At 34.2% G+C, this 13,603-nt stretch overlaps 2 protein-coding genes across 3 annotated transcripts; one reads left to right on the top strand and one right to left on the bottom strand.

Annotated features, from left to right (window-relative positions):
* Positions 1-406: 406 nt before the first annotated feature.
* LOC120070336 (60S ribosomal protein L13a-4-like) lies at positions 407-2,496 on the top strand. The gene is made up of 4 exons (XM_039022267.1): positions 407-748; positions 1,354-1,470; positions 1,671-1,758; positions 2,166-2,496. The coding sequence occupies exons 1-4, from the start codon at positions 477-479 to the stop codon at positions 2,307-2,309; spliced, it is 621 nt and encodes a 206-aa protein (XP_038878195.1). The 5' UTR covers positions 407-476; the 3' UTR covers positions 2,310-2,496.
* Positions 2,497-4,110: 1,614 nt separating this feature from the next.
* On the bottom strand, positions 4,111-13,105 carry LOC120083075. Of its 2 annotated transcripts, XM_039038613.1 has the most exons (14): positions 12,777-13,105; positions 12,630-12,709; positions 12,419-12,530; positions 11,305-11,387; positions 10,521-10,586; positions 9,457-9,557; positions 8,617-8,735; positions 8,266-8,306; positions 7,517-7,605; positions 6,465-6,642; positions 6,266-6,382; positions 5,624-5,668; positions 5,354-5,482; positions 4,111-4,850 (listed from the first exon to the last, which is right to left on the bottom strand). In XM_039038613.1, exons 1-14 carry the CDS (start codon positions 12,838-12,840, stop codon positions 4,716-4,718), a joined length of 1,359 nt encoding a protein of 452 aa, XP_038894541.1. In that variant the 5' UTR covers positions 12,841-13,105; the 3' UTR covers positions 4,111-4,715. The 2 variants fall into 2 exon arrangements, with proteins under 2 accessions (XP_038894541.1, XP_038894546.1); XM_039038618.1 differs by lacking the exons at positions 12,630-12,709; positions 12,777-13,105 and having other exon boundaries at positions 11,305-11,383.
* Between the last annotated feature and the right edge of the window lie 498 nt (positions 13,106-13,603).

Below are 13,603 nucleotides of genomic sequence, written 5' to 3'. Positions count from 1 at the left end.
TGGCCAACACATGTGGTAATGAAAGGAGGACATTTGACTTTTGACACTGAGCTTGGGCATCTATCTAACACATTATAATATTTATAATAGACAATACTTGTTTTTTAAAAAATTTTAAAAGTAAGATTCTTCTAATTTGTCCCATATTCCCATCTGATTTTTATTTTTATTCATTTATCATTATTATTTTCGGCCATTTTTAACTATCTAGTCCAGTTTCCCAAAAGAATCAGTCAGGCCCAATCACCCATCTAAATCTATGCACGAGCCCAGATTTTTGGTTGGGCTAAATTTACATAAAAAGCCCATTACATTTTAGGTCCACGATGAGACAATAGGCCTTGAAAAGCCCAATAAGGCCCAGTTCATCAAATCAAAATCGCCATATACATATTGAAATCTCTTCTCAAAGGGCGTCTTCTCTCCCAAAACCCTAGCTGCTCGCTGAGACTGAGAGAGTAGCCGCTGAACCAAAAATGGTGTCGGGTTCTGGAATCTGCGCGAAGCGCGTCGTCGTTGATGCAAGGCACCACATGCTCGGGAGGCTTGCTTCGATCGTAGCCAAGGAGCTTCTCAATGGACAGAAGGTGGTCGTCGTTCGATGTGAAGAAATTTGCATCTCTGGAGGATTGGTTCGCCAGAAGATGAAGTACATGAGGTTCTTGAGGAAGCGTATGAATACCAAGCCTTCTCATGGCCCTATTCACTTCCGTGCTCCTGCCAAGATCCTCTGGCGAACAATCCGTGGGTAATGTCTATTGTCGCTCTGTTTTTTCTCTGGTTAGATTGAGGTGAAAATGTGTGTTCGATTGTCTTCTAGATTGCTTGAATGGCGTTTACTACGGTTTACTTAGGTCTGTAGTCGATCATGAGAGCAGCAACATACATTCATGTATGCTTTGTGGTATTTTAATAGTTTGTGTAGTTTATGTCTGGTTAGGCTAGGAAGAAAATTTCCTTTTCACCATCTTCATATTCCTTGTAAGGCCTTGTTATAATCTAAATGACTTAGAAGGAGCAGCAACACAGGTGTGCAACTTATGTTTTCTGTGATTTGTAAGTGACATGTACGGTCTACACTGTATTGGGCATCTGATGCTTGTGGAATCCAATTTCATGGTTAACTATGTTTGGTTGGAAAATTGCTAGGCTTGTGAATGGAATGTCATATTGAAACTGTGAATTCATTTTCCATATTTTGATTTCCTCAAGGAGAAGAGTCGTCTTTCATGCTCTGCTTCTAGATTGGGGGCTTGGGTTCATCCCTCATCTGTTTTGAATTTTAATTCCATAATGTATGCACTAGATAGAAAGGTTGACAGCTTAATTGGTTGCTATTCGTGCGTTTCTTAGGATGATCCCACACAAGACAAAGCGTGGAGCTGCTGCTCTTGCTCGTTTGAAGGCATATGAAGGTGTTCCTCCTCCCTATGATAAGATGAAGAGGATGGTCATCCCCGATGCTCTCAAGTGAGTTTGAGGACAATGTCTTCATATTATATTAACAGTGCCAATAGGCAGTAATGAATTCCGTTTTTCTTTTAGTTGTAGTATATAATCTTAGCTATGAGTTCAAATTTTTAGATACAAATGGAAAAAATGAAACAATGCAAGCAAGCCTTCTTGTTCTGATTTTCTGTATCGCCGTGTTCTCTATATTGTAATATTAGGGTTTTGAGGCTTCAAGCTGGACACAAGTACTGCTTCTTGGGCAGACTCTCATCAGAAGTAGGATGGAACCACTATGACACTATCAAGGTAAGCATTAAGATTGATGAATCTATACCATTCTACATGGTTTCTATTCACAAATTCTCTCTTCCAATGCTATCAAATCAACATTTTGCCATATTTTTGTGCTCCCCAATTGCACATGATTTATCTTCGAAAAATTATAGTACCATATTAGTATGGAAATTTTCCTTTTCATTCTTTGCCATTAAAGAATCATTTAGGAATAGTATGGAGGCGTGGAAGGAGTATGTACTACTCTGATCAGTACTAAAATTTTTTCCCATTTTCTTCAAGCATCCCTCATATCTAGCCAAGGCTTTTGGTCATCTTCCATATATATTTTCATGTTGATGAAGTGAATAGATGATGTTGGCTGAATCTATTATTCTTTTACACTGATTTCTGATTTCTTTTTTTTTTTGTTCTCTCAGGAGCTTGAAAGGAAGAGGAAAGAGAGGGCTCAAGCCGCATACGGGAAGAAGAAGCAGTTGACTAAGTTGAGGGTCAAAGCCGAGAAGGTTGCAGACGAGAAGCTCGGTCCCGAGTTGCAAGTAATAGCTCCAATTAAATACTAGTTTGTTTGCAAGATTTGTGTTGAGAATGCGTAATGTTATGGGAGAATGGAATTGCAGTTGTATTTGCACTTTGCGTTTTCTTTTTTAGTATCATTTTGTTGTCTATTGAAATTGGTCGCCATTTTTCTTCGGATTTTGAAATTAGTTAAATTTTGGGGAATCACTTATTATTCCATATTCTACTCTACTACAATAGATCTTATACCCTGAAATTTTGTTATATTTAACATGCACGTGCTTTGAATGGACGACACCCATTCGTATAACATTATGTTTTTGTCTCCTGTTTCAAATTTATGGTGCTAAAGAGAGATCGATCAAATAGAAACTAAGGGGCGATTGGAATAAAAATCATCAAAATATAATAATGCTAATTTATTACCGTTTCTACTATTTTACATTTTTTTTGCTATGGTATTTATTATTTCTTTCTTAAACTAAAATTGTTTACATTTCAAATACATATAATATTATAACTTAAACTAAAATAATTTACATCTCAAATACAAACTATCATAATCCAATTATAATAATTTTGAACTATAATAACTAATTTATTGTTCCAAAAGTCTCCTATCTGTATTTCTTGAAGGTTTTTACAATTGTTTGAATTTTATGAATATGTTGAATTTTATTAATTGTGGTAGTTGTAGTTATATTCAAAACTTTTAATTGTAAAAATTGAGTTTTCAAATTTATAAAAGTGTTAGAATTAGATTCAAATTCATATAGTTGTAGAAATTGGATTTTCAAACATTGAATGATAAAAAATTAAGTCATTAAACTTATACAATAATTAAAATTGGGTCTTTAAACTTATACATTCGAATAAATTAACTCAAACATTAAATTTGAGGTACCATTAAACTACTGCCAGACCTCTTTAACTCACTTCTCGAAACCCATCTCTGAATCTGTCCAGAACTGTCCGAAATTTGAAGAAGAAATATCCCAAAAAAACATGTTTGATCTTTGAGGATCTTGGAAAGCTGAAAGAGAGCTTCTATCCAAAAAATGACTTGAAATGCTCCCATTCCAGAAGGGTTTACAGAAACTCCTCAGATTTTGATTTCAGAAATGGATACAAATTGGGAACTGACATTCCTGATCATGAGCGTGAGAACCCTAATGGGCATTGTGGAGTGGGTTTGAGATGCATCTGCCATGTTCTCGAGTGCAGTATATATATTTTCTAACAATTATAAAACTATAGTAAAACTTCAATATCTAAAATTAAATGTTTTAAGGGATAAATTTTTACAAATTTAAGTTTGGAGGCCCCATTTTAACTATGAAGGGCTCAATTTTTATCATTCAAACCTAATGTAAGTTTGAAGATATACTTTTATAAGTTTGAGTGCTTAATTTTTATAATGGAAAATTTGAAGATGTAATTATAATTACCACTATATTTTAGAGATGTTTTTTTGCTATTTGTCCTTAATAAAATTATTATGTTAATCAATTTTTTTTAAAAATTTATTTAAATTAATAATCTGACTTTTAACTTTCAAATTAAGTTGCAAAATTTTATTATTGGGATTAGTATGCTATTTTTCCTTTTTCTTTTTTACATAAAATAATAACAATAATAAAAAAGATATTGATTATCTTGATATCGATTTTGAAACCTGAAGTTTAGAAATTAAAAAAAGTTTCAATCCTTGGTTTGAAAGTGGTGGATTAAATGTGATGCATTCAGAAAACAGGGGGTCAAACTCAGGGACTGGAAATATGGTGAAGATATATGCTTAGCTAATCAATATATCATCAATTAACAGATTAGAGATTAACATCAACATTCAAGTACAAGATAATTTCATTGTCATTCCCCATTCTTTATAAATAAATAGAAAGTCATTGCTTAAATGGCATACAAAAGAATGAATAGATGCTTTTTATTTTCCCATAATTAGTTTTGAGTAAACAAAAAGAACTCTCTTCTGCATGAAATTAACTACTTCCATGACTAGATGCTCCCAGTGATTGCAGTTGCAGCTGCCTACTTTCCTCCTTTTCATTTCATTTCACACTATTTTTTTAAATAACTGAATCTCTATAACCGTGCCCGCTCCAAGGCCCGGAACCTGGTGACATCCTCCTCTTAAATCTGATGAAAATCAATATTTCAGAGTATATGTTTATGACCTCTTGCGTGGAAATGATCTCTCCAGCATTTCAATCGTTACCATGTCCAGAAAAGAAAACTTCCAAACCACTCTTCTGCTTTAGAGGCGACTCGATGATGATGTTCATCCCGTCCCAACTATCAATTTCGATAACCTTTTTTCTCGTCTAAAGAGATTCCATGTTCTGATTTCTAAGGCATACAAAACGCTATGAAAAGAAAGAAAGAATTCAAAATTTTCCATCACATAATTGTCCTAAGCCTCCTCACTACCTCTACTACTTGATGTTGTATGTTGGAACGCTGAGATAAAATTTAGTGTTCTTGAAGTCATCCAGAAGGGGATTGTAATCATCCTTCAATCTCGTCTTTGATGGCAATCCAAACTCTTCCATGAAAGATGAAGTGTCAAGCTGGCACCAGAAACACAAGTTAAGCAATCCGAAGAGGAATTTAACAGTGAAATCGAACTCATCGTGCAGTAATCACCAGAATTTAACTACGTCTCGTTTGTTAATGATTTCGTTTTTAGTTATTTGTTTTTTGAGATTTATGTTTGTTTCCTCTCAATTTCCATAAACTATAGTTTTCACATTTTTTAAATGTCCCAAAAATTGACTTAGCTTTGGAAAACATCAGTAGAAAGTGAATAACAAAACAAAGAAAAGTGAAAGTTGTATTTATATGTTTAATTTTCAAAAATCAAATGGTTATCAAATAAAGTCTTAGTAGTTAGTAATCTCGTTCGCATTATAAAGAAATCAGAAACAAAAACAATATTTAAACTTTGTTTCGCATCACAGGTTATTCATCCCTCATGGACTAAGTTCTCAAGAATCAAGCAGCATTTTCCTCAAGAGCCCCCCAACTTTCTAGATGTTTCAACGAATAATATATCAGAAAGGGTGCAACTTACAATTATTGTTCGCCTCTTTTTCCCCATCTTTGGCTTTTTATCTTCATGTAATTTCAGCCATCCAGAACAATAATGGTCAATCTGTTCCAGTAATACAAAGTCTGTGGGGAAGAAGATGTCAGCATCACCCTGCATATCAACCAAAATCACTTGAGTACTTATCACTATGGAAATGGCAACGCTCGCTAGCAAATAAAAAGGCAATAGCTGGTGCAGGAAAGATAGAAAATTGAATCCAATTTCAAGTTTCTGGACTCCAGGCTTGCATACCGTTGCATCTAAATAGCTTTCATAGTCTGAGCTGCTTCCATTTGCCTGCGCACAAAAAAAAAAAACGAAAACAATTGAAACTACAATCATTTTATGTTCTTGTTTTCCAAAAATAAATAAATAAAGAAGAGAGAAAGAAAGAAGAAGTTTAAATACTACTTTAGTCCCTGTATTTTTTACTATGGTTCATTTGGTTAGGTAATTTTAAAATGTTCATTTTGATCCCGATACTTTCGATTTTGATTCATTTTGGTCTTTGTACTTTCAAAATGTTCGTTTTAGTTCTTGTACTTTTAACTTTGGTTCTTTTTAGTCCTTGAACTTTTAAAAAAGTGACTCTTTTGATCCCTTAGAAATGAAGTTAAAATGAAAACAAAGGGGCCAAAATTGTTACTTTTGAAAGTACAAGGATCAAAATTACACCTTTTGAAAGTACGGGAACCAAAATGAACCAAAGTTAAAAGTATAGAGACCAAAGTGAACTAAAATCAAATGTACAATGACCAAAATAGAACCCCCCAAAAAAGTAAAGAGAGCTCATTTTATGTACTGGTTTTGAAATCGAATGACATAAGACCTATCATCCAGAAGATGCCAAGCAGCAGGAATCTCAATTCTCGTCAACTAGAAGAAAGAACATACTTTGGTTGAAACTAATGGTGCTCTTTCACCAGCTATCCTCACATCAGGTAAGTAACTAAAGTCTGAGGCAATTAACGACATCTTTGGTAGCACACGATGCAACACTTCGAGTAGATTCTGAACAACCAGTATAGAACACTAAAAGTTAGTGAAATCTTGGGGGAGGGAGGGGGACAAGATCAATGAAATGGTTTCTCACCAAGCATCCAGTTGGTAGCCAAGATCTTCTGGGTTTTGGAAAAGCTTTAGACCAAATGCCTTTTGCCTTTGATAAAACACTGCTTTTGGCATGGTCATTTTCAGTGAAATTCACAATATCTAGACAACGCTTAATAAGAGGGTCTTGCAGTGGCTTATATAATTCCACAAGTGATTCCCTGTAGCCATAGACAAGCACGATCAGCAACAACTCGAAAAAATTGTCATGGGAAAAAATAAGCAAAACACCTTGCTAGGCGACATTTTTAGTTCTCATCCGTCACCAAATCACATCATAAGAACTAGAGAAATTTCTTATATGCACTGAATAAATAAAATATCCAAGAGTTATACAAAAAAGGACCATTTCAAAAGGTATACAAAAGATGCTTCCAATTCAAAATAAGAAAAGATGAACTGTGGCTCGTGATGGCCTGTACATCTATTATCTTTACACCAAAAGAATGCATTCATAATGGCCAACTCTAAAACCTCATCGGAAGATTTGACAATGTCTTGAAAAATCCTAGCATTTCTCTCCTCCAAAATCTTCCACAAAATAGCTGGAATGATACTGGTCCATAACCATTCTTAGTCGTTCTTGAAAGGACGGTCAGTATACAGTGATAAAATCCATTCAAGAGAGTCATTTGGGTCTCAACGGAAAAAATTCAGTGAATTCCGACCAAAAATTGGCTACAAATGGGCAAGTGATGAACAAGTGGCTGTGAGATTCGTGCACTGCCTGATGACTACAATTTTTAAAATAGAGGCAGGTAGGAAGCAAGTGGATGCAAGTGGCCAGAAAAAGAATGAGATCATTTTTTTTTTCTTCCTTTCTTCTGGATGAGGCCCAAGGATGCAAGTGGCCAGAAAATGACTATGGACCAGGTAATTAAGGTTAAAGTTGTTAGCAGAACACCTTTGTTTCTTAAAATATTTAAACCATATCACATAAAGATGAAATAAATGAACCACTAGTCTAACAAGAGATCTCTTTTAGGAAAATGTAGCAAGATCTAAATTTAGGCAGGCATGAATCATAATGCATACCTGTCAAGTTGCTTTTCTACCCATACTTCCATCCATGAGGAAACCTGATTTTCTGAGTAAATAAGATCATGAGGAAGATTGTCTAGTACCTGTGAGAAATCAACAATTTAACTGGTCAATGAAACATAAAATTGACTCAAAATTGAAAGAAGTTAGAAACCACTAGAAGATTAAAAATACATGCTCAACAATGTCTTCAGTGAAAATTTGTCACATGATTATGGCTCACATTAATTGGGCAACGAAACGAGTGACAATTGAGGAAACACAACTATGATGGACTATTTCATAAAAAAAACATCTCAATCCCTGTGTCCATATTCCATGCATATGCAATCATACATAATTTAATTTTCAATAAGGAAATTGAGGAAAAAGCCACGGACCGTTGATGCATACGGTTACTGATTTACAATTTACTAGTATATTTTATCTCAGTAAATTCTTCTGATTCAAAGATCAAAGATCAACAATTTCAAATGTTTCACAAGTTAATCTTTGGCTCTTTTTCCCTAAGTTTATAATTGAGCATGGTTTCAATTTCTCATGCACGATCACCTTCTCTACATGCTCACATGCAAGATTGACCAGTGCTAATTTAAGTACAAAAAGGCGACTGTACAATCAACAATTATTCCCTGGTATACATATAAACGTGGAAAAAGAATCTATAAATTCTTTCCTTCACAAATTTGAAAGTATGTGAACTTTGTGAAGATATACGTACGTGAGCTAAAAATGAGATATACCTCAAGCATAATTACCCAACATGGCTGCTCCTCCACGTCTCCTGTGATACAAGGGCAATGGATAATATTACAAATATATTGTAGAATCATAAACACAAAATAATGTTTAAATAAAGAAGAAAAAAAAAAGTAATAACCCACTATCCATTTCAGATTGTCAAGGATACAAGAATAACAACGAACACAGTTTAAACTTTAAACACTTGTATCTACTTTGGAATATCTTCTCTTTTCTCACCCACACTTTAAACTGAATGCTTAACCCCACCCACCCACACACGGCCTAAGACAAAGGTGTGCAACTGATTGACAGCACTAGTTTAGAGAAAACTGAAAAGTACGAGAACATACCCCATCCACTCAAGTCAACAGCATCACGGCACTCTACTCTGAATTTTGATTGGTGACTACGAACCTCTCCAACAGTTTGTCTTTGTATCTCTGCTAATGATGGACTTATTTCCACTGAGCTACAGTCATATATGTAATTTTCACATGAGACATGAGGACAGAATATTGAAACAAGAGGAAAGGGGAAATTGTGAAATTTTCAATAATTTCTTACAAAACAATCAATGTATAGGTTTTAATTATTTGACAAGTACCAGTGAAAATATTGTTGATAATTCAAGAATAGAAGACTTAAAAACTATTCTTATATATTTTTAAGATACAAATAGAAGATAAAATGTTCTTTTTTTCCTTGTGATTTATTTTATGATATCCTACTAATTGATTCACTGGTCAAAGTATTCATTAAGATTGTTATATATTATGTTTCTTATAAATAAAAAATCAACACTGTGCAATGTATATCTATCTTTTAATAATTTAAAGTTAATGCACTGTTTCCTACCAAAAAAAAAAAAAAAAAACAATTTATGGTCAATAACATATATTCTTTAGGAAAATTGTATTATGAAATATATGATCATATACATATTATAGAGGATATTTAGGGGAAAACTATAGAAGTCTATAAGATTCCCTCCATAAAAACTGAGCCTCTTTAACGAAAAGAAAGCTGTTGAAAGTTGTTCCTTGGCTATATTTAGAGCACAAGGCATAGATGTGCTATGCATAAAGTAATTGAGCCCTAAAAGATAGAAATATATCTCAGCTCAATGCAGGCATCGAAAGGTATTACTAATTTCATGGTAGAGAAAAAAAAAATGCAGCGAAAGCACATACATATAAGTCATATTGTTGTAAACTCTTGTAGGTGCATTCAACATTATGTAATCCATTATCCCCTTTGCACACGTTCCTGATCCGCCACCAATTTCATATATCTGTGGACACATAAAAAACACACACATACACACAATCAAGCAGGCATAACATAATTAAAGATTAAAGATTTAAAACATATAACTTGTTCAACTTCCTGAAGGCTCCTATTTTAAAAGAAGGTTATGACTAATTGATTGTTTGACTGCTCCCAATGCCAATGGAATATTTGGATTCAAGAAACAGAATAAACCTGTGAAGAAAAATATAGAGATACTTTTCAAACCCCTGATATTGTTCATCTAGTGGCTTGGTCTCTTGCACTCTACTGTATATCTCTGTTAGTGATACAACATTTTTGCTTTTTTGCTTCCAACCCAGAAAAATAATAGCATAGTGTTGAGGCACCCGGCAGGGGAGTATCCATATAGCTCGAGTAAAAATACTGAATTCTTAAATTGAAATCCAAAATCAGTTACCAATTAGCAGTAATGGCTTATAACTTATAACCACATATCTCATGCAATACTCACATAAAAAATCAGTAAATCTCAACTTTCAACTATAGTCACATTAAGGTTGTATGGAAAGGAGTGTCAATAACTTAAATACGCAACAGGATATTGTAAGTGGCAGAATGGCCTTGCTACCATGATCCACTGATATTCAACCCTTAGTCGCTCTGATTCATCAAAAAGAAAAAAGAAAGGATTGCCAATGCTTCAATTTCCTACAATACAAAGATCTTTAGCTTTTTTGGGTGGGACAAGACATCACAAAGATCTCTAGTTTCTTGGGTGGGACAAGACACCTCAACAGGCTATCACAAAAGTATTAGTTATTTAGCACTCAAAACAAACCGAAGATGGGAAGACAAGATATCCTCCGATAGCAAAGTTAATTAGATTTAGCAGCCAGGAAAAAGTTTGGATCGCATGCCTCCCCTAAGTGGGAAAAATACCACAAAAAGATCCTGTGTGGCTATGAACTAACGGTTAAAGTAACAAGAAAGATAGAAATCTTACTTTTAGTGGAACAGAAAGATTAGCAGTACGCATGATTGCTTCAGCAATCCCATGGGCATACCAAGGCTACAAGGAAACAAAATTGCAAAATCAAAGACAATAAAAGCTGACGGTGCAAAATTGACCAACAAAAGCAAACGTGAATGATGTAGCCACAAACTTACTATCAAATTAGCTAGATTTCATAAATGTTGAGAAAGGAAATTTTGATTCTGGAAATTTTGATTCTACTCTCACCATGGTCTAGCAAAAAATTAACAAGGAAGATACGTGAATATATTTTTTTCATGCTAGTTTAAATTCGTTTCTCAAAAATATTTAGAGAATACTTCTTAGAACTCAAGAACACAATGATACTAATATACTTTATATATAACTAACAGACCCTTTTCAAGTAAGGTCATATTGAGGAAATACTCAATATTGAACCCATTGGTACAATGGAAAACAAATATCTTATTCTCCACCAATATGAACATAGCTCGACGGTTAAGGCATCTTTACTCCCCTCTAAGAGTTCATAGATTCAAACCCTGCCTCCACATATGATATAGTATTCTCAAAGAGCTAAAAAAAAATCTAATAGTCCCATAGACATATTTCACATTTGGAATTTTTTATTATTATTAGAAGAAGAGTAAAAATTAAGAAACTATTCAACAACTTGGACAAAAGAAATATGAAAATCTACAAAATGATTTAGTTAGGGGAGGAACAATGAATCTGTGCATTGTGTGCATATGTGCGTGTGTATGCATGAGAGAGAGATAGAGAAACCAATTGCCTTAAAAATCTCCACTGGAGTAAACCATGATATGTCACTCTGCTTGTAAATTTTATCCAAGTACCTCATATAAGCTTTCCTGCCTAAATCAAACATTATAGAATGATATCAATAGTACTGGATTATGCTTCTTAAAAAATTAGCATGTTGAGTTGACAAGAATATAATACAACACATTGAAAAGATTTAGCAGAAAACTACACATTAGAAATCTTGGGAAAGGAAAATGTCAGCATAAATTAGGAAAAACAATAGAAATGGAAGTCTCGGAGAAGGGTGCCTTCCAAAACATAAATTCAATATGACATAAATATCATAGCCAAATAAACCCCGTAAATCATTATTCACATAATTATTACTAAAATCAATTTCAATGCTGAAAATTTGAGAAAGAAAAAAAAAAGTGTACGGTGCCACGCACGAGGTTTTCTGACTCTTTCCTTTATGGAAGCAGCTCACTCGAGCTACTATTGTCTGCCATAGAGTGTTTCAAGGTGTGGACAGGGATCCTAACGAAATTTGGTCTTTGGTGAGGTTTCATATTTCTCTTTGGACTTCAGTCTCGAAGATTTTTTTTGTAATTATTCTCTGGGCAATATCTTAGTTGGAAACCTTTCTCTAGTGAGACTTTTTCTGTGGGTTTGGTTTATTTATATGCCATCGTATTCTTTCATTTTTTTTTTCAATGAAAGCATTTGTTTCCATAAAAAACAAATTTGAAAAAAAAATGGCATTGTTTCCCATTTTTGTATGAAAATATTTAATTCCATAGACCTATTCTACAAATACTTTTGACCTTAAGAGGAGGGCTTTCAACAATTATAGAATGGGCGAAAAAAAATACAAAAGGCCACATGGTCAGCAAAATTTGCTTATAGATATAGCCGTAAAGTTCAAAAACAAACACACACCACCTCCTTCAAAGTTCAAGATAAACAGCATAAATCATTTGATCGGAAATATGATTACTCTTAAACCTGCCTCCTGGACACAGTTTGCAAGCCATTACAGCAAAACAGAGATAACACAATTTTGAAACTCTCGTCAATCCCAATAACTCATGCCTAAATGCTCGTGAACACCCAAACTATACAACTTCGAAATGATGGCATACCTTCAAGTTGATTGAACTTAATGCTGTGTTCCAGAACTCCAACCGACCGTGACCGGTGAGCGAAGTATCCATGATTTGGATCATATAATGCGGAGTGTATGAAATCCCGAACCTGAGAATCATTCATCGAAATCCATAACTCCGAAATGCAAAATGTGAGGCAATAGGCGATAACCAATCGGCAAAGGAGGGGGAACCAAGTAATACTTACAAGAACCGGCTTATCACCGACAATGTGAGTAGAAAAAAGCAATTGAGATAGAAGAGCGCACGAGCGTTGACATGAAATCACTGCAATGAAGAAATCAAGTATGGGAGAGGAAATTGTGGAATACATTGAAAGAGAAAGAGAGTATACCTCTGGAAGAATGGAGGAACAATGAAAACTTTCTGTAAGGGAACACCAGTGAGGCCAAAACCATGATGTTTTTGAGATTTGCCCTACTTTTTTAAAATGAGGTTTTTTCTAATCCTTTGTCTCACGGGTGAAATTACTAAAACCGAACCCCGCGCACGCGATTGAGCTTTATCGTCTCGCTCTCCGGCGATCGGTCTCGCTCTGCAACCCAAACTGAAACGACGGAGAGAAGAAGAAGAAGTCGCGTGGTCTCGCCGGAGAAAAAAGCAAACGTCGGATGAAAGAGGGAGAGAAGAAGAACAACAACAAAATTAGATATATTTTTTAAAACAAAAACCAAAGTTGAGAATACATTTTGTAATTTAATCTTAAAATAGTATAAAGGGGTGTACAAACTAATTATAACCCAGTTATAATAATCTAAGACTATAATAAACAACTTTTTGCTCCAAACGGTCCCTAAATATTCATATTTAAAAAGATAAATATTAAATTTAACACAAAATCTTTAGACTGTTTGGAGGCCCAATATGAGATGGTATATCCAATATCCTATATCATCTTAGTGCTTGAATATACTCGATCATACTTGATCAAAACTCCCCAGACATCAAAACTTTCTAGACATCAGAACTCCTCACATCATATATATCTCAATGCCCCAAACAGTCCTTAGAGGTGTATCAATTCTCACAAACTTTAAATCTCATCGACTTGTTAAATTTTGATACCTTAAAATTCAATTGCCAAATTTACCTTTTAACAGACTTTTTTTTTCAACTAGTTAAAATTAAGTGCGTGTTTTGTAACATTAAAAATGAAATTTA

The sequence above is a fragment of the Benincasa hispida genome, chromosome 1 (genome assembly GCF_009727055.1).
Source record: "Benincasa hispida cultivar B227 chromosome 1, ASM972705v1, whole genome shotgun sequence".
Taxonomy (NCBI): Eukaryota; Viridiplantae; Streptophyta; class Magnoliopsida; order Cucurbitales; family Cucurbitaceae; genus Benincasa; species Benincasa hispida.
Note: the sequence above shows the minus strand (reverse complement) of the source record. Positions and strands in the feature narration are given on the sequence as shown.